General features: G+C 48.6%; 2 protein-coding genes across 2 annotated transcripts; one reads left to right on the top strand and one right to left on the bottom strand.

Annotated features, from left to right (window-relative positions):
* Positions 1-6474: 6474 nt before the first annotated feature.
* On the bottom strand, positions 6475-14618 carry PCK2 (phosphoenolpyruvate carboxykinase 2, mitochondrial). The gene is made up of 10 exons (XM_045841153.1): positions 14332-14618; positions 12010-12255; positions 11332-11516; positions 11035-11238; positions 10488-10675; positions 9997-10159; positions 9516-9734; positions 7679-7816; positions 7308-7403; positions 6475-7101 (listed from the first exon to the last, which is right to left on the bottom strand). The coding sequence occupies exons 1-10, from the start codon at positions 14358-14360 to the stop codon at positions 6647-6649; spliced, it is 1923 nt and encodes a 640-aa protein (XP_045697109.1). The 5' UTR covers positions 14361-14618; the 3' UTR covers positions 6475-6646.
* Positions 14619-22726: 8108 nt separating this feature from the next.
* Positions 22727-27177, top strand: NRL (neural retina leucine zipper). Its single transcript, XM_045841201.1, has 3 exons — positions 22727-22851; positions 24493-24900; positions 25808-27177. The coding sequence occupies exons 2-3, from the start codon at positions 24520-24522 to the stop codon at positions 26138-26140; spliced, it is 714 nt and encodes a 237-aa protein (XP_045697157.1). The 5' UTR covers positions 22727-22851; positions 24493-24519; the 3' UTR covers positions 26141-27177.
* Positions 27178-27391: the final 214 nt, after the last annotated feature.

Here is a 27391-nt window from a genome sequence, read left to right as displayed (position 1 = left end):
GCTACGGGAAACTTCAAGTTGATATTGTTAGGTTTTAAAAACGGTAATAGTTCTGGTGGCATATTGTGGTGCAAGCAAAAACAATATGCTTTAAATTTTGCATGAAAATACCGAGGTTCTTTATACCATTAAACAAATAAAATGGAAAAGGCCTTGCATGAATTAGTGACAAAGTTACAGCATGAACATTGCAGTATGATTAATACAACTGGAGCACCCAAGGTTCACAAAAGACAAAAACTGTTCAACTCATCTTAAAAATTTTTTTTTCGTTACTGATTTTAGAGAGAGGAAGGGAGAGGGGGAAGAGAGAGAGATCAGTTTGTTGTTCCACCCATCCATGCATTCATTGCTTAATTCTTGTATGTGTCCTGACTGGGAATTGAACCCACTGCCTTGGCACATTGGCCCAACACTCTAACCAAGTTACCCAGCCAGGGCATCAAGTCATCTTAATAATGCATTTTTTCATGACCTCTTTCCTCTACTCCTTGGCCTCTTCTCCATAGCACTTATAAATACAGTTTAAAGCTGAGTAAAATCCAAATTCAAGTCTTTGAAATACAGAATTTATACATTATTGAATGAACATATAAATGTCATTAAAATATTTTTCTAAAAACCCTGAGGTTTTTATGACTAAAGTGAGTCTTAACATCAATCAAATGCTAAAGAATATAGGACTTCAACTCTGAATCCACTGATTGATTTTTGTATGTAAGGTTTTTAAGCCTATGAACCTGATTATGTCACTTGTGACTCATAATACTTTAAAAGTATATATGAGCAGTTTGCTATGTGTTCCATTGAAAGAAAATGGCATTTTTATTATTACAGTTTACATTCAATATTCTGTGTGAGTTTAAAGTGTACGGCACAGTTGTTAGATGATCATATACTTTACAAAATGTTTTCCCTGATATATCCCAACTGGCACCATACATAGTAATTTCAATGTTCCCTATGCTATACTTTATATCCCCATGACTATTTTGTAACTACCAATTTGTACTTCTTAATCGTTCACTTTTTTTCACCCAATCCCTCAACCCCTACCCCTCTATCAACAGTCTTTTCTGTATCTGAGTCTGTTTCAATTTTGTTTGTGTGTTTATTTTGTTTAGAGTCCACATATAAGTGAAATCATATGGTATTTTTGTCTTTGACTTCATTTAGCATATTATTCTCTAGGCCCATCCACGCTGTTGTAAATGGTAAGATTTCATTCTTTTTTTTTATGGCTGAGTAACATTCCACTGTACATGTGTACCACCACTTTTTTATATACTTGTCTGTTGAGGGACAGTTGGGTTGCATTCTTATCTTAGCTATTGTAAATAACGCTGCAATGAATATAGGGGTGCATGTGAGTATATTCTTTCAAATTAGTGCTTTGTGTTCCTTCAGCTACATGTTGAAGAGTAGAATCTCTGGGGCGTAGGCAGTCCCATTTTTAATTTTTTGATGACCCTCCATATTATTTTCCATAGTGGCTGCACCAATTGTATTCCCACCAGCTGTGCATAAGTGTTCCCTTTTCTCCACATCCTGGCCATCACTTTGTTTCTTGATTTGATGATAACCACTCTGACAGGTGTGAGGTGGTATTTCATTGTTTTAATTTGCATTTCTCTGATAATTACTTGAGCATCTTTTCATATATTTATTGGACATCTGTATGTCCTCTTTGGAGAAGAGTCCCTCTTCCTGTTTTTAAAATTGGATTTTTTTTTGTGATGAGTTGTATGAGTTGTTTATGAATTTTAGATATTAACCTTTTTCAGATGTATCATTGGTGAATATGTTGTCACATTCAGTAGGTTGTCTTTTTGTTTTGTTAATGGTTTCCTTTGCTGTGCAAAAACTTTTTAGTTTGCTGTAATCCCATTTGTTTATTTTTTCTTTTGTTTCCCTTGCCTGAGGTGGTGTATCAGAAAAAAATATTGTTCTGAGAAATGTCCAAAATTTTACTCCCTGTGTTTTCTTCTAGGAGATTTATTGTTTCAAGTCTAACATTTAAGTCTTATTTTTTAAGATTTTATTTATTTATTTATTTTTAGAGGAAGAGTAAGGGAGGGAGGGAGAGAGAAACATCATGTGAAAGAGAAATATTGAGTGGTGGTATGCACCCCAACACCCAGCCAGCTGAGCCACATGCCCGCTGAGCCACACGGGTCAGGGCTTAACATTTAAGTCTTTAATCCATCTTCAGTTTATTCTTGTATATGGTGTAAGAAGGTGAGTCTAGTTTCGGTTTTTTTTGCATGTATTTGTCTTGTTTTCCCAACAGCATTTGCTGAACAGACTGTTTTTACTCCATTGTCAAAAGGCATTTCTTAAACATATTGTAATTAAGTCGTTTTGATAAACTCTTTTGGTCTTCCCTGTCACGAATTTGAAATTTGGCCTGTTGCTTGGTGACCGTTTGTAAAGTGCTCTTCCTTTGGGCAGCCTCTACTCTCCCCAGCAACAGTTAAAGCCACGGAGATGTTTTCTACCTTCAGCACCCATTTTAGGACCAGTTGTGGTAACTGCTAAGTAAATATCAAAGCTAGTCGACTTCCTGCCTGACCGCCTTGGGCTATTTCCTGCTCATTAGCATCTCCACTAGAGGGCGGACTAGGCTGAAGACGGGATAGGAAAGCAAATTTTCTTTTCCCCTCACACTGTCCTCCCTCTCAGCTTCCAGCCTGGTGACTACACAGACTCCTGGGACATGTGTACAGCTCCAGGCAACACAAGGGAAAATTCTCAAGTGACTGATGATGTGTTTATTCATTATCTTCTTGCAGCATTCTTTGTGTAGAGCAAAGGGGGAAGTGTGCCCATTTACCCAGGACTTAAAATGTGTTGACTATAAAACAATTGAGTAATTATGGGATTTCTAAACTTTCATGTCCTGTGTCCTCCTTGAGAACCAGAATTTTCAGTGTGGCAGTCGGACAGGAGATACAGATGTTATATAGAAGAAGTTAAAAACCCTTGAGCCCTGCGTTTGAATAGGAACTATCAATATGAACTCATGAGATGTTTTATCTTTCTATCCCTATCCACTGAAAAGATCTAGAAACAATGACCAATCCAGGATCAATTAATACTCCTGCCACCCATATATTCAGGATGATATCCCTACAATTTAGTTGTAATTCCAGATTGACCTGAGAGGAGGTTAGTGTAGCTTCCACTTACTCCTCCGCCATCTTGGTTATCTCTCCTGCAATCCATATCTTAAAATACCATCTCCCACAGAAACAAACCAGAACTTGGAGAAATGGCTGATTCCAGGTCCTGGGCAGGAAATGTTCAAGATGAGTGTGGAACAACCTATCATACCAGATAGAGAAAAAGATAGTAAGTACTATCAGGGTAGTGTCAAAAGGACTCAGGAGTTAAGTTCTCATGACCAAAGATGGGATAATTTGAGCATTAATAAGGATAATTTAGTAAGCATTATGTTTAGGAGCCCTGGCTGGGTAGCTCAGTTTGTTGGAGCATTATCCTGATACACCAAGGTTGCAGGTTCTGTTCCCTTCAGGGCACATACGGGAATCAACCAGTGAATGCATAAATCAGTGGAACAACAAATCAATATTTCTCTTTCTCTCCCTTCCTCTCTCTCTAAAACCAATCTGTAAATAAAAAACAAACAAACAAAAATCATTATGTTTAAATTCATGAGTTCGTAATACGGTTTATGTATATGTGTGTGCAACTAACTGGTCACCTTTGGAAGGATAAGAAATTATTTTGAAGATGGTACATAAGGAAAAAGAAGCAGTTATCCTACTGTTCCTGTATAAATTGTACCCCAGGGTGATGAGTAGAAGATAAAGGGAGTGTCCCTTTGTAAAAGTATTCCAACTGTTATGATAGAGCTTAGATATGGCTGCTTTGAAATCCCTAAGAAATTAATGAGTATATAAGCATTGAACATCTAGACCTGTATTCTTCAATGGTTAAATTGAGGTAAAATAATGGAATGGAGGGGGAACCTGTAGGTCAAAAGAGACTTAAAAAGCATGTGAAATTTTTGAAAATTGGGCAAGACTAAACTATGTCTAGAGGTGCACATTTTTTAGTGATAAAACTACAAAAAAAAGGCAAATGATTATGGTACAATGTAGTGTACTATTTATGCCAGGAGGGAGGGACTGTGATGGAGATGAACAGATGAACAGGGTGAGGAGGCGTGTGTGTGGAGGGACTCCTTTTGGTGTCTGGCAAAGTTCTGTTTCTCTCTAGGTGATAGTTTCAAGGGTATTTACTTTAGTTTATTAAGCTATACGTTTGTATGGTTTTTTGGTGCCTGTTTTATTTTAAAATAAAGGTTAACTACAATGTGTTATCAATTTTTCTCATATATCTGGAGCTATAGGCATGCAGCCCAGTTTTATTCTAATAGACAAAATTTTTAATGTCTTTTTTAAAAAGATTTTTTATTTATTTACTTTTAGAGAGAATGGAAAGGAGGGAGAAAGAGATGGAGAGAAACACTGATCGGTTGCCTCTCGCACACCCCCAGCTGGGGACCCGGCCTACAATCCAGGCATGTGCCCTGACCAGGAATCGAACCAGCAACCTCTTGGTTCACAAGCTGGCATTCAATCCACTGAGCCACAACAGCCAGGGCAGACAAAATTATTTTTAAGGCTAACATCTTCACATCATTGCATTTAGATGTTAGAGAGGTGCCTGAACCTCAGTTCCCTTCCTGCCTCTTTCCTGGAGGGACTTACTGCCAAACTGATTTTCTTTCTCCTCCAAATTTTATTTAAATTGCTCATTTTACTCTTAAACTTGAGTCAGCAATATATAATATAGGCTTATATGGTCTAACCTAATCAATGTAGAGTGGAAAGTTGAGGGCAGCTAACAAATATTCAAAAGTCATTTTATGCCAGGCATAGTGCTGAGTGAGTGCCTGGCACCACTGATTCTTCATTTTTTTTTTTTTTAAGATTTTAGAGAGACAGGAAGGGAGGGAGAAACAAAGGGAGAGAAACATCTGTGTGAGATAGAGCAACCTTGATCAGTTGCCTCCCCCACAACTCTGATGAGGGACCGGACCCTCATCCTAGGCATATACCCTGACTAGGAATTAAACCTGCGACCCTTCGGTTTGCGGGATGATGCCCAAACCACTGAGCCACACCAGTCAGGACATGACTCTTAATCTTAACAACACTATGAGGTGTAGGCACATCTGCATTCTACAGATAAGAAACTGAGAGGCACCACTGGCCTGAGTCTACTATGTGTTTAACGTCTGTTATGCTGCCTCTGATCATAATGTTTCAGTCATCACATGCTACTCGTGAAGCTGAGGATTTGTCTGCATATTTTTAAATGCAGTGGATTCCATTGCTCACTGTATTTTAGCATGTGATATACTCTGACCTTTAGAGCCTTTTCTGCTCTTACACATTGTAGCAGGTTATTGGCTATTTTCTAGAACACTTGGTGTTTCTTCCTCCAGTGTTTTCTTTTGAGGGACTTCCCAGTAATTCCACCTTATTTGTTGAAGTTAATTCTCATTTTTCTGGGAACGGACTTCTACCTTACCCACCTCAGTTTATACATTCACTCAGCCTGATCCAGATCACAGGTGAAGTTATCCTCAGCTAATGCCCCTGATTTATGTAGGATCATCACTCTTTTTGTGGTTTCCCAATAAAATTGATTCAGAGTTTAGGCCAAGGCCTTGCTACTCAAACTATGGCCCCTGGACTAGCAGCATCAGCCTCACCCAGGAGCTTATAAGGAAAACTGAATCTTCGGGCCACTCCAGACTTGCTGAATTAGAATATGCATTTTAGTAAGAACCCTAGGTGATTCATATACACTTTTAAGTCTTGAGAAGCATGACATAGGTAATGTCTAAAATCCTTACAGCTCCAGAAATCTATGTTGCTGTGTGAGACATGTCTGCAGTTATCATTTACCCTTGGCTCTACTGTTTGTTGTGTGACCTTCAGTAATTACTTGACCTCTCTGTGCCTTTGTTTCTCCATCTGTAAAATGGTACCTGCCTCAAAAGTTTGTTTTGTAATGTGTTTAGAACAGTGCCTGGCACACAGAAAGTGCCATAGAAGTATTAGCCGTCCTAAATACTGAATAAGCATTCAGGAATATTTTATGAGTCCCAATTTCAGGTCAGCCAGGAGGAAGAACAGTTTTGAGAATTGACAATGGAACCACTTCACTGGAGAATGGGGTTATAGAGGCTTCTGCTAGTCTGAGTGGAAGATCAATAATTTTAGGCCTGGAGGCCTACTGAGTAGCTCCCAGAGGCCCCCATTTTTTAAGACCTCAGGACACATAATAGATAGTGCCTTCTCCCAGCAATTGATTCCTACTTAGGTGGCCCAAAGGTAGAGCTATCTGTGGGACACCAGCTACTTGGAGGGGCTGGAAGATCGTGAAATTGGTGTTAGAGGGAAGACTGACAATAATTGGGAAATGAAAACACAAATGTTACATAAAATGAATGCACATCTTATTGGATAGCATGTGGTCTCAAGGCACCCAGGAGATGTTAGTTATATCAGATTGCTCATATTTTCTGCAACACTGGTGCTCTTCTGTCCCTGGGTAGCAGTGGAGGGTAGGAGTACGCCGTGCTCTCTGGCTAAACTGGAGCCCCAGGTTACATTCTACGAACACGTCCCTCCAGGGCCTCCAGCTCAGTCAGCACCTCCTTGGGCAAATCCTGGTTGACCTGCTCTGTCAGGTAGCCCCTAATGTCACGAACTTCCTGTTCCCAAAAGTCCTTAGGGATGGAGAAGAGCTGGGTGGTATCTATGGCTCCCAGACCGCTGAGATTCAAGGCACCTTCCTTTGGCACTAGCCCGATGGGCGTCTCTCGGGCGCTGTCCTCTCCCTCTAGCCGCCGGCAGATCCAGTCTAGCACTCGAGAATTCTCTCCAAAGCCTGGCCACAGGAAGCGGCCCGCCTCATCACGTCGGAACCAGTTGACATGGAAGATGCGGGGCAGTCGGACCCCCTTGCGCCCCTCCATGCTCAGCCAGTGTTCTAGGTATCGCCCAAAGTTGTAGCCAAAAAAGGGCCGCATGGCAAATGGGTCATGCATGATCACCTTCCCTGGGGAGGGGAGCGGATGTGTTAGGAAAAGAGAAGGGTGCCCGGCATCCAGCTTGAGGAAGCTGTAAAGTGTTCATGGTTCTAGAATATCCGCGGGGCAGGATGAAAAGGGATGGGGGAGGGGCTGGGCCGGAGGCAGGTGTGGCTCAGGCAGGGAGAGAAGAGGCAACAGGGTACACAGAAGAGGAGCAATGGAAGGTGCGTACCTTTGTGTTCAGCTGCAGCAGTGGACTCAGAGCGCATGGCGCTGCCCACAAACACTCCGTGGCGCCAATTGAAGGCCTCATATACCAGGGGCACTCCTAGAACACCAGTGAATGGGGTCACAGGCAGTCCTTTCTATTGGACTCATCCATCCCTTCTAGTGATTCTGGCTCCTAATCTCTCTCTTAGGACCTCAGCTGTCCAATTTTCATACCTCATGCCTCCCCCCCGAGTTTTGCACTCTCCAGGGGAGAGCTCTGGAGTGGGGCAATCCAGGCTGAGGGTCCTGGAGCCTTAAGTACAAGGGGGGGATGGGCCCTGATATAGACCCAGATCTTTTACCAAGAAGGCATGGAGCCCACACGATGTTTACCTTTGGGTCTTCGGCCTCCAAAGATGATGGCATCAATAGGGACACCCTCAGGGGCCTCCCAGGCTGGGTCCATGATGGGGCACTGGCGAGCCGGGGCACAAAAGCGAGAGTTGGGATGTGCACAGGGCTCCTTGTCACCTGGCAGAGGAAATACAAATACTATCACTTCCAAGGGCACATCCACCCCTAACACACATGTGCACGCACTCTTGCACAATTTCGTTTTTCCTCATCAGCTCCCTGCAATCTCATGTGGTAGGGAGTAGGGAGCCAGAACATCTCCCCTAAAAGATCAGCTTATTTATCCATAATGGTACTGTCAGCTGAGCTATGTGAGCAGAGGAGGAGAGGAAGTGGGATTATGTGGGGCACTAATGTTTATGCTGAACTATAGCCATGTGGCATTAGCCAGTGCTCAAAGGAATGGGGTTGGATGCTGGCATAATTTCCCCCCAGAAGTGATTTCTTTATTTATGGGATATTATTTAAATAAATACTCAAACCTAAAGCAAAAACTGAGTCTGGTGTGTATTTTAGACAATTGACCTTTCATCAGTAAATGCAGTAAGACAAAAATCTCCTGAGCTATCAAAGTGCAAATAGGAATTGATTTTAAAACTAATAGAATTTTGGTGATTTCCCTGGGTACCCCAAATGGACATGGTGCCGTCTCTACTGGAGGTTGCTAGTCAGACCTGGGGGGCATGGGATTCAAAGAGCCAGCACCCCCTGCCTGCTTCCTACCCCCAGCTCCTGCCTCCACTCTCAGATAAGAGACATCCTTTACGTTTCTCTCTTGCACTTTCATCAGCCCCCAATTCACGACCCTACCATACAGTGTTATTCTGGGAACTGAAGCTGAGCACAACATGCCCTAGTTATACCCCTGAGTCCAGAGATGATGAAAGGGTTGGGGAATTAGCCTGCAGGGAAATATGAAATTTTCTTGGATTTCTCAGTTGGGTAGGAAGGCTGAGGAGAGCTTAATGATGATGTTAGAGAAAAGGAGGGGTGATTAGATGACGAGGGTGACTGCTAGGTCAGCTTGGGAAACGTGAATATAGGCTTCAGTGACCACAAGGCTGCCCTCCCCCACCCTGCTCTTCTTTGCTCCCATCCCTACCCAGGTCTCTGGGATCCCAGACTGCTGAAGGCCACCGAAAACTGAAGGTCAGAGTGCACGGTTGGGGGAGGGGCAGGACTGTAGGCATGGGGAGTATGGACAGGGTTGAGAAACTAACTTCCCGGAGAGGCTAAAGAACTGGTTTCACTCAGTTTGGAAGAGGTTTTAGAGTGTGTGTGTTGGAGGGACAGGGGAAGGGTGAGGGTAACAATACTGAACCTTGGACAGTAGTTATACAGAGGGATGATGGGAACTAAGTGGCAGGAGGAAGGGCAGGCTTCCTCCTTCCCTAATAGGTCTAACTTTATGGATTATGCTTTGAGCCCTATTTCTTCTGTAATCATTTTTAAAACAGCCCTTCCCTTTCCTTTTTTAAAAAATGTCCAGCTTATATTTGTTGCGGGTTTACAATGTGTTTGGTACTATTATATGCATTTAACCCTTCAACAACCTTATAAGATAGGTGCTACTCCCATTCAACTGATGGGGGAACCGAAGCTCAGGAGGATAAGCAATTTGGCCAAGTCACAAAGCCAATACTTGTGTAGAGTTGGGATATGAACTGAGACCTTTCCTAGGTTTGGAAACTGCAAACATTCACAACTTTCTGTGCTTTCCAGAGGTCCCAAAAGATGGCTGTGGGTGGTGAAGGCTTTTACATCATCAAGGTGCTGAGCCCTGGGGGATGTGTCCTGACTCCACTACCCCACATACCAGGTTTCCAGGCCTTGCCCAGCCAGGAGGTGACAGTGACACCAGGTGGAAGAGGCTGGTCGATGCCCTCCCAGTATACGCCACCGTCGCTGGTCTCAGCCACATTGGTGAAAAGAGTATTACTCTGGATTGTGGCCATGGCATTGGGATTGGTGGTAGCAGAGGTACCGGGGGCCACCCCGAAGAAGCCATTCTCAGGGTTGATGGCCCGGAGTCGACCTGTTAGAAGCGGAAAAAAGGAAGGACCAACCAGGAAAAGTTGAGGGGTGGGCCAGGGAAGTTCCTGCTCTGCCCCTCTCTGCCATGAGCTGGACCATAGATCTTATGCAGAAAGGCTTTGTATCTCTGCCAGAATTTTCAGGGGGCAAGGTCAACTGGTCAGGAAAAGTTCCTTACTGGCAAAGCTCACCATGACAGAGGAGGGGAGACCATCATGCTCTGGGAAGAGCCAGAAAAAGAGCATGATCTGAGGGCCACTCACCATCACTGTCAAACCTCATCCAGGCGATGTCATCCCCTACACACTCCACTTTCCAGCCTGGCAGTGCTGGCCTCATCATGGCCAAGTTTGTCTTCCCACAGGCACTGGGGAAGGCGGCTGCCACATAGTGCTTCTTCCCTGCAGGGCTGGTGATACCCAGGATCTGCACATTGGGGAGAGAGGGAACAAGGAGGAGGTCACCAAAGGTCAGGGCATGGTCTGCATGGGAAAGACAGCTGTGGGTTAACAATGAGGACAGGTATAACAGGTTTATTCACTTAACAGGTGCACCACCTTGTCACTGGGCCTGAGGTGGCAGCAAGGAGAAGCCCCCCAACATTCAGCAGCCTGAGGTCAAAGATTCAGGCTTTGGGCAGATCCCTGCCCACCAGCTTGGCACCTGGCAGTAGGCAAGGCTGAGGCAGAATGGCCAGGCCCCACCACTGCCTGCCTTGCCCCCCACAGCTGCCCAATCCTCACCAGGCCCTCACCAGCATGTGCTCTGCTAGCCAGCCCTCATCCCTGGCCAGCCGAGAGGCGATGCGAAGGGCAAAGCACTTCTTGCCCAGCAGGGAGTTGCCACCATAGCCGCTGCCGAAGGAGACGATTTCCCGTTGGTCGGGCACATGGCCAATCAGGGTTTTCTCTGGGTTGCATGGCCACTGGCTCACCGGCTCCCCTGGGGACAATGGGGTCATGGGGCTGCTGGCAGGGCATCAGGCACTAGGGTATCAGGGGCTGGAGGGCTCAGGGGTGGGCAGGAGAGACACCTGAGAGCAGAGGCAGTACAAATGGGTGGCTGAGGCCACCCATGTCATAGTATCCAACAGCTCTCATGCCCCTATTCTTAGACATGGATAATTGACTTTCTCAATATTGTGCAAACTGCTCTGCAAACACAGGCTCACCCCCCAGCCCAGACTGCTGGCCTGGATCTGGGGAATTAGGTATCTCACTGATGAGGATGGGTAGGATTTGGGGTTCTTTCTGAGTGTAAGCAGCCCTCTGCATCTTCCCATGGACAGAGCAGGAGCTCACCTGGCCCAGTCAGGGGCTGGCCCACGGAGTGCAGACACTTGACAAAGTCACCATCTCCCAGGGCCTGAAGCACAGGTGTCCCCAGCCGGGTCATAATACGCATGCTTGCCACCACGTAGGGCGAGTCAGTGAGCTGCACTCCGATGCGGGACAGTGGGGACCCCACAGGACCCATGCTGAATGGAAGCACATACATGGTTCGGCCTGTGGAGGAAAATGTCACCTGGATGAAGGTGAAGGAAATGTCACCTGTTAATGCCACCAGTGTCCCTGTCTCTGTGTCCCTGCCCTGGTTACCCTGCATGCAGCCTGGAAACCTCTCATCCACAGCTTGCTGGAACTCAGCTGGAGACATCCAGTTGCCCAGCTGCCCCCGGGCCCCACCGGCCGGGAGGGGCACTGTGTCTCGTTGAGAAGGAGTTACAATCACCGTCTTGCTCTCTACTCGTGCCACATCCTTGGGGTCTGTGCGGGCCAGCCAGCTGGGAGAGAGGGGATTGTTAGGAAGACATAGGCCAGCAGGGCTCCCTCATCCTCAGACCCACTCTTTCAAGTCCAACTTTGACTCTGGGTCTTCTGTTTTTCCCATCCCCGCACACCTCAGTCACTTCCTCCAGGTTTTGCTCCATGTAAGGGGACACCTGTAGGCACACTGATGTTATTGTGGGCCTGGCCCAGGCCCATGTTTAGTTATGCAGTTCCCTTGGTCCCCAGCCCTCTAAAGACCTCTTCTGGCGAAAACTCCCTGAATTTGTGAGAAACAAATAAAAAAAGTTTTTATTGGTATTTGCTTCTTCACTTAACATAAAAATGCAGACCACTCCTAGTAAGTCCTGACTGTTTCCTCTAAAACTCCCGTTCTTGCTCATTCCATTGAGGTGGTCTAGTTAAATATGATTTTTGTCTTGGTAAAGACAAAGTGGCCTCAGTCCAGGTAGCTGCCCCATATGCGGGGTCGCTGGGCTCAGGGCTTACCAGTTACTGTACTTAGGAAGCTTTCGGATGAGTCCCTGCTGCTGCAGCAGGGTCAGTGTGGCAGTGTTCTCGGCCTCAGTCCCATCACAGATGTGGATGCCTTCTGGTTGGCACAGACGGGCACTGCGCTCCACAAAGTCTCGAACCCCAGCAGGCATCCGGCCCAGGTCTCCACTGAATACTCGCAGGGTCTGGATGCTGCGCCGTGAGGACCAGCCACAGGGGCTCAGCCCATGCCAGCTGAGCCTGTGGGGGAAGAAAACAGATAATGAGCCAGGCATCCTCACGGAGGATGGGCAAGTCAGGTGGACAGGAAGCTGGGGCTGCTAGGGAGTGTGCTGAAGCAGGGCTGGAGTTGTGTGAGATGGGTTCAGGCCACGTGTATCTTGTGGCATTTATGAGGCTTAGTGAGGGTGTCTCCTGGTCAGCAATGGGGCAGGTATTGCCATATGATCATGAAGGCTGTGTAGAAGTGTGTGTGTGTGTGTAAGCATGCTGCTGTTATTGCAGGCCTAGCCCATGCCCATGTTTAACTAGGTTTGGTCAATGTTTAGAAATGAACAGTTGCCCTATGGCCCAAGTGTAAATAAACTGCCTAGGTGTCAGCTTCATGTGTCTGGTGTTTGAAGCTCTAATCCTTGTTCTTTCCATTCTCAAGTCTAGCTTTTGTAAGTTAAAAAGGCAGCTATTTTTACCTGTTTATTTTCTTCTGGTTGTGTATGCTGTGACACTGTGAAAACCTCATGCAAGGAACCTGTTCTTTGAAATGGCAGAGTCCCAGGTTTCTAGATTAGGATTCTTGCACAGAGAGTGGGTGATCAGATATTAGGTTTCAGGCATGAGACCTGCTGCAGCCCACCTGGTCCAAAAGTAGTGCAAAAATGTTGCTTTTGGGTAGGTACTTTTGAACTGTGTGAAAGGCTGACTATTGGGAAATGTCACTGGCTGGGGTTCATGTCCCGATTCCTAGGAGGGCATGGTCCCTGTTGTCTGTCCCTTCACACCCCTGGGAGAGGGAGAAGCAGGGTCTGCTCTGATTGTCCTGGACCCGGAGTGGAGTGAGCCAGAGAGACCAAAGGCCAGGAGAGGGAAGCTGCCCTCCTCCTACTGCAGGGAGGCATAGCAAAATGTGCCCCATACACCTAGGACCACATGATCGTATTCTCCCGACTCTCTTTCCTAGAGGACACATGCCCACAGAGCTTTGGGTGTTGGTGGTAGGGTGCAATAGCGGACTGCAGGAAGCTCAAATTCAGAGAGGGTGTAAGCCTGGGAAGGGAGAAAGCTGAGATCATGGATGTGGGATCTGGAGCCTGCTGGAGTGGAAACTGGGGTGTGTTCCACTGGGCAGAGTGAGATGGAAACCCAGTGTGGTCCCAGGGCTGAGGAGGAGGGCACCTGGGACCTGGATATTCCCTGAGCACTAATTTTAAAGGTACACGGGCTTGGGGAGAGCCTCTCTCCGGCGGGAGCCTGGCTCAGGAAGTCCCTGGTGAAGCTCCACCACTCCACCACTTCCCTCCAGTCCCTTAAGTGCGACCTCCTTTTCCTCAGCTCCAGAGACCACCCACAAGGGCTGGCCGATTGGAACCAGTAGGGGAGCGATATGGGGTCAGCTCAAATTCTGGGACAAAACCTGGGGAGAATGGAGGCTACAGAAGACAGGAAGCTGTGAAAAGGGGGAGAAGGTGGACAAACAGGGCCTAGGGGCTCCGGTTCTGGACAGGCGACAAAACCAGCCCTATAATAATTGAAAGCAAGTCGGCTCCCTCCTCTGCCTTGCTTCCCTTCTTCCCCTAGCCCCAGGTCCCTCTGGCTGCCAGGCTTCCTGCCAGGTGCCAGTAGGGGGGAGGACGGAGAATGGATGTTTACTTTCTATCTTAGTTAGGGACCTCTGAGCTCATCCCCCAGGGCTCATACACCCTTGACCCTAGGGCCCTACTGCTCCTCATTGCAACCTGTGGAACAAGAGTTACATCTAAAAAAGAAAGAGCAAAGACTAGGTTACAGGGCTCGGCGGGGGCGAGCGAGGAGGTGGAAGGAAGTTCTGCGAATGGCAGACTGAGGCCACGCGGTCAGAGACCAGCAGAGTAGGGAGGGGTAGGAGGGGACGAAAACGGTGAGACCCGAAGCGGCCACCCCTGATCTCTGGCGAGACACGAGGCCCGAGAAGCTCGGGATGGAGAAACACTTGCCCCCTTCACGCCACCTCCTCTGATGAGAAGGCGGGCTGAGGCAGACGAGCAGGAGGGCGCAACAGGCAGCCCTAAGGGTGCGAGCTCCGCGGAAGGTGTGGGTCGGCCCGGGGCTGGGGTCACTCACCGCAGGCCGGGGCGGTACACAGCAGCCATGGCACCTTGGCGGGGGCTGCAGTGTCGTCACGGGAACGGGAACGAACGGAGCACGGGAGAGATGGAAGGTGGGTGAAGGGAACGCAGCAAAGCTTGAGGGAGCTAAGACTGGGCGGGAGGCGCTTAAAAAGAAGGCGGGTGGGCGGGTGCTTGGGCGGGACCTAGCAGGGCCGAAGCGACCCTCTTTCCACACACCAGCAGGCCAGTTGTCCGGGTGCTAGGGCTCCAAGTCCCAACCCTGTCCAGCCACCGCCCCACCCCCTGCACCCTAACTAATCCCCAAACCCATCCCAGTCTTTAAAGGACTGGGTCCTCTCCTCTAGGCCCCGCCCCCTTCCCGCCCCTTCCCGCCCACTGCACATGATGTAACTTTGAGGACTCTTGCCCCGTGTCGACAGTGACTGCAGACCTTGGGTGACAAACAAACTAGGAACGTCGAGAGAGGAGAGGGGCGGGAGTCGGTGAGGCCTCGAAGTCTAGTAGTGGAAATTGGATATATTATCTTTCCCCTTATTCCTAGGGACTGGGCACTCTGAGCCCCAGGCTCTTCTGATTTGCAGGACCCCAGTGCTAAGTTCCCCTCACTCCCCAATTCCCAGATCCTTATTTCTTCTCCCCCCTTGAGGGGTCCCTTCCGCCTTACCATCAAACAGTGGTGTCTCTCCACTCCAGTCTTCTTTGGGCCTCTGACCTAGTCTTTTCCCCTCCCCTCCCCTCTCTCTCCTTTTTTGAAGGAGAGGAAGTGAGGGAGAAAGAGAGGTTGAGAAAATCAATGTGAGAGAGAAACATCTATCAGTTGCCTCTTATATGCAACCCTCCACGGGGGTAGGGGGAGCAGCACAACCTAAGCATGTGCCCTGACTGGGAATCAAACCAGTGACCTTTCACTTTCCAAGATGATGCCTGACCAACCGAGTCACACTGGTCAGTGCTGACCTGGTCATTTTTTCCACATTCCCCTGGAGCAATCATTTGCTCCACCCAATCACCATCATAAAGTCCTCAGGTAATTTCTCAATTTATGTCTCCATCCAGACATTTCTCTTCAACTTGAGGCCACTGGGTATCACCCCAAATGCCACAGCATCTCAAACTCAGCATGTCTCTGGGAGGCTGAGGCATCTCTCAGCTTGGCCAATTTGTGTGTTCCTTGCTCTGACCTCAGCAAGTGGGAATGTTTGGGATGGGCATGAGGTCTCTCTTTGGTCCTGCTAGGGTTGCTGAGCTGGTAGGCTATAAATCTGGAGCTTCTGGTGTCAGCTTAGTACTGCACAGCAGGAACCTGCTTGAGACAGAAGCCAGCCTAGGCAACACAGAGCAGAGGGACAGAGAGAAACAGATTTGTGATTTTAGTTATAGGAGTCAATAAATTTCTTCTCTTGCTCAAGCTAATTTTAAGTGGATTTCTGCCATTTGCAACAGACACAATCTTGATTCACAGATTTCTCAGAGTTCTGTGTTGGAACACAGTGAGACAAGGAGAGCTGGCCTCCAGCCTTGGGCTTGCTGCTGGCCCTCCTCTCTTCCACCCCAGCTTCACCCTGCACTCAACCTCAGGTGTATGCATTTGGGACTCATCTCTCCAGTCCCAACATCCAAATTCTGTCCATACCTACCCCACAGCAAACAGCAACCTGTTGGCCCTAAAGGTGTGCACACTGGTGTACTGGTTGACCTACTGAAGGTCATCATCTCTTCCACAATCCTGCACCTGCTCTCATGGTTCCCTATCTCAGCCAATGGTCCCACCATCTAGCCAGTTACCCCAGAGGAATTTGAATCAGTCTAAATGATTCCTATTTTATCCTCCATAGCCAATCTGACATCGGGACCTTTGGATTTGTACCTCACAATTATCTCTCAAATCTGTGTCTATCCCCATAGCCACTCTTAGTTCAGGCTTATCTTTCACCTGGTTTCAGGTGATTGCTTCCAAGCCACCTCTTGCCACCTGCCTCTCCAAATGCTACCCTCTTTCCTTCCCACCAAGTTACCCTCCAAACTCTGCACTTAAGGTCACGTTGAGAGGCGTGTTTATGGTGTTTATGGTGTAGACCCTAGGCGCCATGCTCTGTGACATCAGCTTTACATGTATAATCTCACTCAGTTTCACAACGACCTTATTATAGATGTGGACACTGAGGCTTAGAGAGGTTAAGCCCTTTGGTTGAAGTCACACAGCTGGTCAGGTTGAGAAATGTCGTCTGAATCCAAGTCTGATTCTAATTACCAAATTGTTTCCCCCCCTGCAGCCCTATATTGTCCCCTTGGGTTATCATTTTGAAAAGTGAGAACGTACCACTCCCAGGCTTAAAAATTTCTTCAAGGCTTCCTTTCTATCACATGGCAACTGATGTCCTCTATAATCTGTTTCCTATTTATCCAGTGTTATCACCCCTCTTCCTTACTTGCCACCTTCCACCTCCATACGGGACTCTGCAGTTTCCAGAGCACTTCTGTGAACACTTTCTGCCCCTCAGACTTAAATTAAACATCACCTCCTACATGAAGTCAGTTTGCCCCTTAGAATTAACATCTATATCTCATCTCTGTTGTTCTATACTGTGTACAGAACTTATAATTTTGTACTTATCACTTTACTTAGTTGTTTTTGTATCTCTGTAATGCCCACCAGAGTATTCACTCCTTGAGAGAAGAGCCCAAATTTTAGTCTTGGTTTTTATCCTGGCTCCCAACAGAATCTGGCCTATAATAGGCACTTAATAAATGTTAGTTGAATAAAAGAATGAACGAGTACCACATTCTTAATCCTCCCCATTTCTTACTTCCGTAATTTTAGGCAGACTGAACAAGGGGCTACTGTAAGGATTTCCTTGCACTGCTGATGCCCCTTAAGCCACACACTTTTGTTCAGTCTCTGGCCCTCAGGCAGCCTGGTCTACCAGCTGGCCCAATGTCCACAGTACACCAGCAGGGGGCAGGGTGTGATCAGCCTTGCTTGTGTCTGTCTGCCTTTTCTTCTTCCCAGGGCCCTGGGGGCAGGGGTGGGGGGGGGATGGCTCACAGGTCCCCTGTGGTGGATGCTGTGGTGTGCTGCCCAGGTGCCCTCTTCAGGCCCAGATGCTCAGCGTCCCAGCCACTGAGTGTTGGCTCCTGATGGCTCACGGCTGAATGTTTGTTTCCCTGAGAACTACCTGTGGCTGAGGAGAACTGTCTTGTCAAATGCAATGCCCCTTTCCTGGGATAACAAGTACCCAATGACTAGTTGATATAGGGGTTCAAAGGCCTGGACCCCTTGCCTCAGCTAAAACAACTCTGAAGGTCTACCCCAGCACCAGAGTGCCTACAGAATCAGCTGAATTCCCCTCTGTTGCAACTGCAATACATTTCAACTTTTCCCTCTTTCCAGTCCTGCTTCTGTCACTCCCTTTGAAAATCTTCCCCAATAAACCATCTGTATATAAGTTTCAATCTCAGAGTTTGTTTCCAGCTTAAGATATTTCCCAAACTCAACTTGGATACTGCATTCCCCTCTTACCTGACTCTGACTCCATTTTTGCCCTTCTCCACACTAGATCCAAAGCAATCTTTTAAAATCATCTGATCATGTCACGTCTCCACTGAAAACTCTTCAGTAGCCTCTCATTGCTCTTATTTATTTATTTTTTATTTATTTTTAAAGCTTATATTTACTTACTTTTAGAGAGGAGGGAGGGAGCGAGAAAGAGAGGGAGAGAAACATGCAAGAGATACATTGATTGGGTGCCGCTCACACACACCCAGTTGGGGATCTGGCCCACAACCCAGGCATGTGCCCTGACTGGGTATCGAACTGATGACCTTTCGATTCACAGGTCGGCACTCAATCCACCGAGCCACACCAGCCAGGGCAATATTTATTTATTTATTTATTTAGAGAATTTTTATAAGAATTTATTTGATCCAAATTGATGATGAATACCAGGGAGCAAGATCTCAAATGCTCCCAGCTTCTCACTGCTCTTAGAATAAAGCCCACATCCGAACCGTGGCCTAGAAGGTTCTGCATAATCTGGCACCAGCAGGCCTCCAGCCTCGCCTACCACCATTCTTCTCACCTTTTCTGGTTTCTACTCTTTGGCCCCATTGGTCTTTTTCAGTCTCTTGAACACATCCACCTCTTTCCTGACCAGGGCCTTTGCATATATCCTCCCCACAGCTTGCAACCCCTGCCTTCTCCACACGTCCACGAGTGGTCACTTTCCACTCACCTGATCAGTCTCGGTCTAACGTGACAGTCTTAAGCAAGCTGTCCCCACTATGCCACCCCATCCCGTGCGCCCACATTAGATTAGGTCTTCATGGAATAAATCTCACAGCACCCTGCTCTTCTCCTTCACAGCACTCACCTCAGTCACAACGGTCTGTTTTCAGGTGGGCCTGCATCCTTAACATGTTGGGCCTGGGGCAAGAGTGCAGATAGAGGCTCACAAACCTTGTGTTTAAATATTTAAAATGAATTAACTCAAGCTAACAAACTGTTAAATATGTTCTATACTTCTTCCTTGGCAAATATATATGTAATGGTCTGGAATTTGGTTCAGATTTAGATTTTATTTGGTGTCCTCAGGATTTGACAGTACAATGTGGTGGTGTGGGAAGAGCCAACTTTTGGCCACTGGCCCTCAGGCCCACCTCTTTCCCACACCTGACGCCACCTTGTACTGCGAGGGGCACCTTGTAGGGCGAATAGCCACCCCTTGGCCACCTGTTGTGTCTAGGGATGTGTATACAGGTAGTATGGTCTACCCCTGGGTGGGCAAACCCAGGGAAGAGGTCCATTTGGGCCCTAGAAATGGGATTGGGGTCCTCTAGGCAGGGAATTCCTGGGTATCTGGAGTGTGGTCCAGAAGAGGATTGGGAGTGTGGGTACAGGAGGCTTGGATACCTCACTCCATGGGACACAGCGGGAACAGGACCAGAATGGAACCTCTCAAAGCACAGGGCCCAAGGTAGGGGCCACCAATATAATGATGTTTTGTCACTCTGTAAGCTCCAGGAAGGCAGGACTGGTATCAGTCTGATTTACTGAGGTCCACTTAATGCTTAGCACAGTGCCTGAGGTGGAGTAGGTGTTTAACAATATTCATCAAATGAGAATGTAAGAGGTAGGTCGTGAAGAGAGGTGAGGGTTTGGATCCATTACTGAAGATCTTAGATACCAAAAACCAGAACTAGGAATGAGAATACATCTTACAGGGCTCCAGAAATGGCTGCAGGACAGAGGAGACAGTGACAGCAACCCAGATCTGTCATCCCAGCTCATTACCGGCTCTGTCTCTTCTCTTGTCCTTCCTCTTTGTTTTCTCCTCCACCGCTCCAGGCTCTTTGCCTGCTTGGCCCTCTTTCTCTCAATCCATATCTTTCTACCTTTTGGTCTTTTGGCCACTGCTCTTCATTTGTGACCTGACCATCTACCTGTTGTGCTTCTGTATTTGTTTTATTTCTTGGCCCTCAATCATATTTTCCTTTGATTCTTTCTTCTACTACCTTTGCTGTTCTAGTCCTTTGCTCCCATCACTTGTTACTCTTAGTCCCTCCTTGGCCTCCTCCCAAAAGCTTTCCTCTCCCTTTTAGTTCCCCATGGCCCTCTGCCCATCTCTTCCATGTGCCTATGTCCCCTTGTCTCCCTCAGTCCAGATCCCTGGGGAGCCCCTGACTTGTTCTGCTCTCTGTCCCAGGTCTGTACCCACTGCCTCCTGGGCTAAGTATTTCTGTATCCCTTCCTCTGTTCTGTCATTCCTAGAGTCCACCTGGCTTCATCTTTTTCATCCCCATGGTGTTTTTTTTTTAAAGATTTTATTTATTTTCAGAAAGAGGGGAAGGGTGGGAGAAAGAGAGGGTTAGAAACATCAACATGTGGCTACCTCTTAGGTGCCCCTTACTGGGGACCTGGTCTGCAACCCAGGCATGTGCCAGGACCAGGAATTGAACCTCGACCCCCTGGTTTGCAGGCTGGCACCCAATCTACTGAGCCACACCAGCCAGGGCTTCATCCCCATGTTTTTTGTCCCCAGATGTCCTTGAGCCGGTTAGTGTCAGCATGCATCCCTTCCTTTCCCCACAGAGGGCCCATTAACCACCTCCTGGGTCCCTAATGGTGGCCACAGCCTCCCCTTTCCTTGTCCTTCGTCCTTTTCCCTGGCCCAGCCCTCAGTTCCCAGACTCCTTTCCCTGGTCAGTGGCACCTGGGCTGAGCCCCCAGCAGCTCATCCTGCCTGAGTGTATTTAGTCTGGCTCTGTTAGCCCATTAGTAGCTTAGCCCTCCCACCTCTCCTCTGAGCCCTCCAGTAAACAAGAGGATCAGTGCAGACCTGACAGCTGCTGGCGGTGGGGAGTGGGGCAAGTGTCTGGCCACGACAGAGCAGGCATAAAAAAAAGGGGGCTACATTCAGCCCTTCTTATTCCTTCTTCAACCAGGGAAATTCTGGGGTCTCTTTCTTGCCTTAGAGCCATATACCATGGGCATGTGTATGGGGTTCTCTGTCTCTACGATCCCTACTTCCATTCTGTGGCTTAGTTGTCAGGCCCTGGGCTTTTTGGGTCTTCTACAAAACAGCACTAGATCCAGGAAATGGCACTGGGAAGCCTTTCTTCTTGGAGAATGGTCATGGTTTCTGTGCCACAAAATGGGGGCCAGGTGTGGGAAGAGAAAGTTGTCATCTGATCTAAGTCTTCTTATATGTATGTAGAGAACATGGCAGGGGAGACCACACACAAACACTCATGCACCAAGGGAAGCTGAGTTCATTGTACGCATTCTGTAGGCCAGTGGTTCTCAAACTTTTGTGTTCATCAGAATTGCCCAGAGTGCTTATTAAAACACAGATATGTATTTTTTGGCTCCATCCCCAGAGTTTCTGATTCAGCAGATTTGAGGCGAGGTGAGAGAATTTGGATTCTAACAAGCTCCCAGGTGATGCTGCTGATCTGGGGACCACACTTTCAGAACCACTGTCTTAAATCATATGAATCTCCCACCTGTTCACCTAAGGCTGGGACTAAGGCTGGGTTAATTTTAATTTTAATTTTAAAAAAGATTTTATTTCTTTGTTTTTAGAGACAGGGGAAGAGAGGGAGAAAGAGAGAGAGAGAAACATGGTGTGTAAGAGATACATCGATCAGTTGCCTTTCTCATGCTCCCTACTGGAGACCTGGCATGCCAGGCCTGTGCCCTGGCTGGGAATCAAACCCGCAGCCTTTCAGTTCACAGGCTGGCACTCAATCCACTGAACCACTCCAGCCAGGGCATTTTTTTTTTTGATTTTATTTATTTATTTAGGTTAATTTTTATAAATGATGATCATTGGGGCTGATGGACACCCACGTCTCTCTCTGGGCTGGGAAAGAGCATCTGTTAACTCCATGGGAGGGTTTGGGTGTCCTCAGAAGGCAACGAATAGCCCTTAGCTCTTGGAGTTCTGTTCCAATCCAGACCCTATTTAAACAGCTTCAGACAGGTTTAAACATCTCCCTGGCTAATTCCTAGTATCCCTGTTTCAACTTCTGCTCAGGGATGATAGCTCTAAGAGGTGTTAGGGGATTAGGCTGAAAATGTAGGTCATCCACCAGCCATCTGGGAACCAAGACGAGTGAGAGGGGAAGAGAGTGGGACAGAGATATACACAGGGAAGAGAGGAGAGGAAGCAGAGGGCGTATGAGGGCATTTACAAAAGTCTCAGATGGATTGGTGATGATTAGATTCCAGTGTCTCACGGTGGCCTAGAAGGAAGTGGGCAGGATTTCCCTTTCTCCCTTTTCCTGCTCCTTCGCCTACGCTGGGAGGCCTGTTCTGGGGCTCAGTCAGCATGACTGGGAGAGACTGAGATTGGATGGTCAAGTCCTGGAGATTCCTCATGGAGAAGATGGCTTCTCTTTCTGTTGTGATAGCTGTTAGGATCATGAGGCCAGACACAGTGGGGGTGAGGCAGGGGGCAGAAATGTGAGGATTCTTGAAAGCAGGGGACACACAACAGCCCAGGTGAGAGTGGGTTTGAGAGAGCTTGTACTCCCCAGAAACAGTGACAAGGGGCTGCGGAGCCTGGGAGTGTGAGGGCCCTGGGAGCTTGTCTGGCTCTCTCTTCGGCCCCACACTTTCAGTCACCAAGTGCTGAGGGCTGTGTTCACATGAGGGTGGTTGTCTGTACCAGGGATCTGAGTACTTGTGTCGTCAGGCCATCAGTGAGGAGCTTTGTTGGGGAAGATGTCTTCTTCCCTTCCTTGAGAAGAGGCATACTTGTCTTCTCCTTTTGTCCCCCCCCCCCCCGCACCCCACCCCCAGGCCAATGAGATAGGCAAATGATCCCCTTACCTCATTGGCTGAAGGCCTAAGGACCACAGATGATCTCAGAGAGCTATCCCTTTAAGAGTGCCCTGTGGGCTCTGCGCCCACAGCCCCCTGGTTCTGAGCTTGAAGGCACCAAGCTCAATGGGGCCTCCAGCCTTTGGGGAAGCTCTGCCTGCCTGGCTCTGACTCTCTGCTATTCCTTGAGTGAGTAAGCCCTGGGCCTTCCTGGGTGCTGGGCCTCTAACCTAGAGCCCCCCTCCCCCAAAACCAGCCGTCTGCTGTTGTCTGTTTTCGGGAATCCTCACTCTTCTGTCCCCTGCCCCACTCCCACCTGTACTGGCTTTATACCCCTCTCTGCTCTCACATCAGAAAGATAAACAAGCCTCTCACTTATCTTCTCATCTAATTCTGTATGGACACCTCTCAGAGTCTCACCATCTTCTCTCTGCCAAGGACCAGTCCCTTCAATCTGTGTCTTTGTTCCTATCTCCCCTGCCTCACAAGGGTGAGGAGTTTAATAGATAGGGCAACAACCCTTCCCTGGGACAGGAAGAGAGGCCTTGTCCTTCCTCCTGCCTCTTCGGGCAGAGCCTGGGGGTCTGAGATGTGGTTGGAAAGGGGGATACCTAGGTTTGGGCATCAAGATAGAGCCAAACTCTAAGCTTTGGGGATGAGCACTTCCTGCTTTGTCCCTCCTGGGGCTTCGGGTGCAGCTGCTGGAACTGAGACCTGAGCTAGGGTTTGGGACTTCCAGGCTGGGAAGACTCTCTGTCATCTAGCTAGAGATTCCTCAGGTGAGTCCATGCTCCATGGTTGATAACAGGGAGGTGAGTTCCTGGGGGTGGAAGTTTGAGTTTGGTACGTTCTGTGTTGAAGTTGAACAGATAATTTACTGAAGGACTTCTTAGATTAATAGGCTGCTGTGTTTTGTGAGTGTGCAAGAGGTGGGGATGGGAGGCAGCATTTCTCAAAGTTTTCTGAGCACACACCTTTCCTCGGGTGTTTCTCACTTAGTGTTTCACAGATCACTCTTTGGGGAATGATAAAGTCTAACTCCCTTCATCAAACAGAAGGGGAAATGGGGGACAGAAAGGGGGAGGTGATCTGCTTAAGGTCAGACAACATAGGGGGTTCTGAATGGAAGGAGGAAAACCCACCCTGGACCGTTTCCTGTGGAGAGGTTGACCTTGAGGAAAGAAGGTCACCACTCAGTCCTGATCTTTTTAAAACTGATTCTAGGATCTTTCTTTTTTTCCTTGCAAAGTCTCTCACTCCTATAAAAGGAATTCATTGGTTGATAACCATAGAACAGATGTGCAGTAAGGATCTTCTATATGCAAGGCATTGTCTTGGGTGCTCTGAGAGACAGAGAGGTATAATAGCATGTTATCCTTAGACATATATTAAAATTCATAGCATACATTCTTCCCATTGTCCAAAAATATACACATTCGCTGTCACAGTTAATTAAACAAAATTTTTTAATTGCTTGGAAATGGAATGATGCCTCTTGAGATGACAGAGCATCTCAGGGTGTTCCAGCATTAGAGTTGGAACACTGCCATATTCCCCCTGTTTTTCATAGATCTGAGGCACCAGTGAGGCCAGAGGCTTTGCTATCCTCTTCCTCACTCAGGGTTTTAAGCTGCTTGCCCCCAGTCAGGAGCCCCCACCACCTGAAAAATTGGCCCCCAGCCTGGAGGTGATGTGCAGGAAATAGGGCTGCACCAACACTCCAGCTTTCCAGAATTGGGGCTCCAGGGCACTTGGGCTTTGGGGAAGTAGGTGTGGTGAAGAAGGCTGGCAGGCGGCCTCCAGGGCTCCAAGTATCCTCTTTTTTTGCAGGTGTGTCCCTCCTGACCCAGCCCCAGAATGGCACTGCCTCCCAGCCCCTTGGCCATGGAATATGTCAATGACTTTGACTTAATGAAGTTTGAGGTAAAGCGAGAACCTTCAGAGGGGCCATCTGGCCCCCTCACAGCCTCACTGGGCTCCACACCTTACAGCTCAGTGCCACCTTCACCCACCTTCAGTGAGCCGGGCATGGTGGGGGCCACTGAGGGATCCCGGCCAGGCCTTGAGGAGCTGTACTGGATGGCCACCCTGCAGCAGCAGCTGGGGGCTGGGGAGGCCCTGGGGCTGAGTCCTGAGGAGGCAGTGGAGCTGCTGCAGAGTCAGAGCCCAGCCCCTGTTGAGGGGCCCCACAGCTACTACCCAGGGAGCCCAGAGGAGGCAGGAGCCCAGCATATCCAGGTGAGTAATCAGTGAGCTGGTCTGAGAGGAGGCAGGGTGAGGGAAAGAGTTCCTGGATGGGAAGAGACAGAGGGCAGGAAAAGGGAAGAAGGGTCCTTAAAAGAAATCATATAGAGAAAACAACATTCTACTCTGTCCCCTCCTTTTTTTTTTTTTAAGTGGAGAGAAATGAGTATGCTAACTTTGGAGGGAGAGAAAGAAGGCTAGAAGAGGAAAGAAAAAGGAGAGTTGAGAATTAAAAAGTGTAGGGGAGCAGGCCATGGTGGGGAGGTAAATAGATTCGCCATGCGTGGGAAACAGGGAAAGAGTTGTGCATGGATAGAGTGGAGTTAAAACTGTGGGAACGATAATGAAGTTGGCCTTTGAAGACTTCGTGCTTCTCCAGCCCCCAACCTTCTCAGAAAGGATTGGGATTCATCCTATTAATTACAGACACAGATGGGGGTGTTGAAGGCATTAGGATGTAATCCAAATCCTTTGAGGGTCACAGGGTTGCAGCTTTCAGGACAGGAGAGCCAGGTGCGCTGGAAAAGCGGGGTTTATGTAGGCGCTGGTCCACTGGAGACATTTGGGTCAGGAGCGGGATGCTAATTGACCACTGGGGTCGCGCGCAGTTCAGGTGCGGGACTAGCTCTCGGGACAGTGGGAGGTGGGCGGGGCCTGCAGCGCAGGGCGGGTCCAGAGGGGCGTGAGTCCCACGGCAAAGGCCCAGGGGGACCCGAAAGTGTTGAAACCTGGGGCGGGGTCGGGACAGGGAGATGGAGTCAGGGGAAAAGTGAGAGTTCCAGTGATGTAGAGAGCCGGAGGCGGGGCCTTCCCAGGGGGCGGGGCCAGCCTGACGGGAAACCTGAGTGAGGAGCGAGGCAGGACCCAGTCCTGACCAGGTCTATATCTGCTTCATCTGCAGCTGGCGGAGCGTTTTTCCGACGCCGCGCTGGTGTCGATGTCTGTGCGGGAGTTAAACCGACAGCTGCGGGGCTGCGGGCGCGACGAGGCGCTGCGGCTGAAGCAGAGGCGCCGCACGCTGAAGAACCGTGGGTACGCGCAGGCCTGTCGCTCCAAGAGGTTGCAGCAGCGGCGCGGGCTGGAGGCAGAGCGCGCCCGCCTGGCCGCCCAGCTGGACGCGCTGCGGGCCGAGGTGGCCCGCCTGGCCAGGGAGCGTGATCTCTACAAGGCTCGTTGTGACAGGCTGTCCTCCAGCGTTCCTGGGTCTGGGGACCACTCCCACTTCTTCATCTGAGCCACTGGGGGCCGCGGAGTGGTGGAAGAGGTGGGTGGGAGGCACCATCCGGGAGGCAGCTGTACCATTCACTGGATGGTTACTGAGCACCTTCTGGTGCCAGACACTCCTTTGTATGACCACAGCAATAATCCCAAACTTCCTGGACCCTCAAGGCATGCTCCGAAGTTAGGTGATGGTCATTTTCTGGGAGAGGGTTTCCAGCCCCTCTGGCAAGCCATGCACAGAAACCCTCCACCTTCTGCCCACATCCACATGACTAGGATACTGAGATCTGCAGGAGCCAGTGCCAGGCACTGTTTGTGTGTGTGTGGGTAGGGGGGCGTGGATGATGGCTGGGTGACAGTGTGTGGGAGGTGAGGGAGTGGTGCAGCTTCCCCCTCAGTTTAGATTTTAATTCAAGGCTTTCAACCTGTAGCACAATAAGCAATAAGGCTGTATTTTCATTCTGTAACCTCCCCATTTAGGATTATTGCATTTTCAAGATTTTAATTTCCAATAACTAGGAAATTTATCCGAGAGGCTTTCCTTCTCTGCCCAACCCAGTGGCCTCCAGGGCCCAGAGTTGCAAAGGCCTGAGGAGCTCTGGAGGTGGTTAGTGTGGGCTGGGAGAGAACCGTGGGCAGGAGTCTGGAGACCTGGGGGCTAGTCCCAGTTCTGCCACAAGATACCTCTGTAATCTTGAGCAAATTGTTTGCTCCCTGGGTCTTGGTTACCTCATCTAAACCTCATTTGGATTGGATGATTTCTGACACCTCTCCAGTTCTGGCATCTCGTTAGTGTGGGAGTCCAATGGTCTCCCCAAGACAACCTCACCAAAGGGAGTTCCTGTTCTGCTCCAGCTTCCTGGCTGCAGCCTTGGCAGTGGATGAGTCCCGGCTGCCTTGGCCTCCAGATCTGATAAGGTGATCCTGCTATCTCCTGCCTTTCTGAGGCTGAAGCGAGACTTTCCCCAGCATGACAAGGAGCTAAGAGAACACAGCTTTTGTGAATTAAACTTGAAGTCTGGGCAGAAATTTATGCTATTGGCTAATGTTTTTGCAGTTTAAGAGGTGTTCATTTTTTATCCTTGATCCAGACTTGTGTGTGTGTGTGTGTGTGTGTGTGTGAGAGAGAGAGAGAGAGAGAGAGAGAGAGAGAGAGAGAGAGAGAGAGAGAAAGAGAGAGAGAGAGCAACTGGGAAGCCCCCTGACTGGGTCGAGTGGTGCCTTTCAGTTCTGAAGGCCTAATAAAAATGGGGTGGAGGGGTGG

The sequence above is a fragment of the Phyllostomus hastatus genome, unplaced genomic scaffold (genome assembly GCF_019186645.2).
Source record: "Phyllostomus hastatus isolate PE091 unplaced genomic scaffold, TTU_PhHast_1.1 phas_contig_348, whole genome shotgun sequence".
Taxonomy (NCBI): domain Eukaryota; kingdom Metazoa; phylum Chordata; class Mammalia; order Chiroptera; family Phyllostomidae; genus Phyllostomus; species Phyllostomus hastatus.
Note: the sequence above shows the minus strand (reverse complement) of the source record. Positions and strands in the feature narration are given on the sequence as shown.

Coding starts and splice junctions, on each gene's coding strand:
- NRL (XM_045841201.1), top strand. CDS start 24,520: ATGGCACTGCCTCCCAGCCCCTTGGCCATGGAATATGTCAATGACTTT. Junction 24,901..25,807: donor CAGGAGCCCAGCATATCCAG/GTGAGTAATCAG, acceptor CTTCATCTGCAG/CTGGCGGAGCGTTTTTCCGA.
- PCK2 (XM_045841153.1), bottom strand. CDS start 14,360: ATGGCTGCTGTGTACCGCCCCGGCCTGCG. Junction 12,256..14,331: donor GTGTACCGCCCCGGCCTGCG/GTGAGTGACCCC, acceptor CTTCCCCCACAG/GCTCAGCTGGCATGGGCTGA. Junction 7,404..7,678: donor TGGAGGCCGAAGACCCAAAG/GTAAACATCGTG, acceptor CTGGTGTTCTAG/GAGTGCCCCTGGTATATGAG.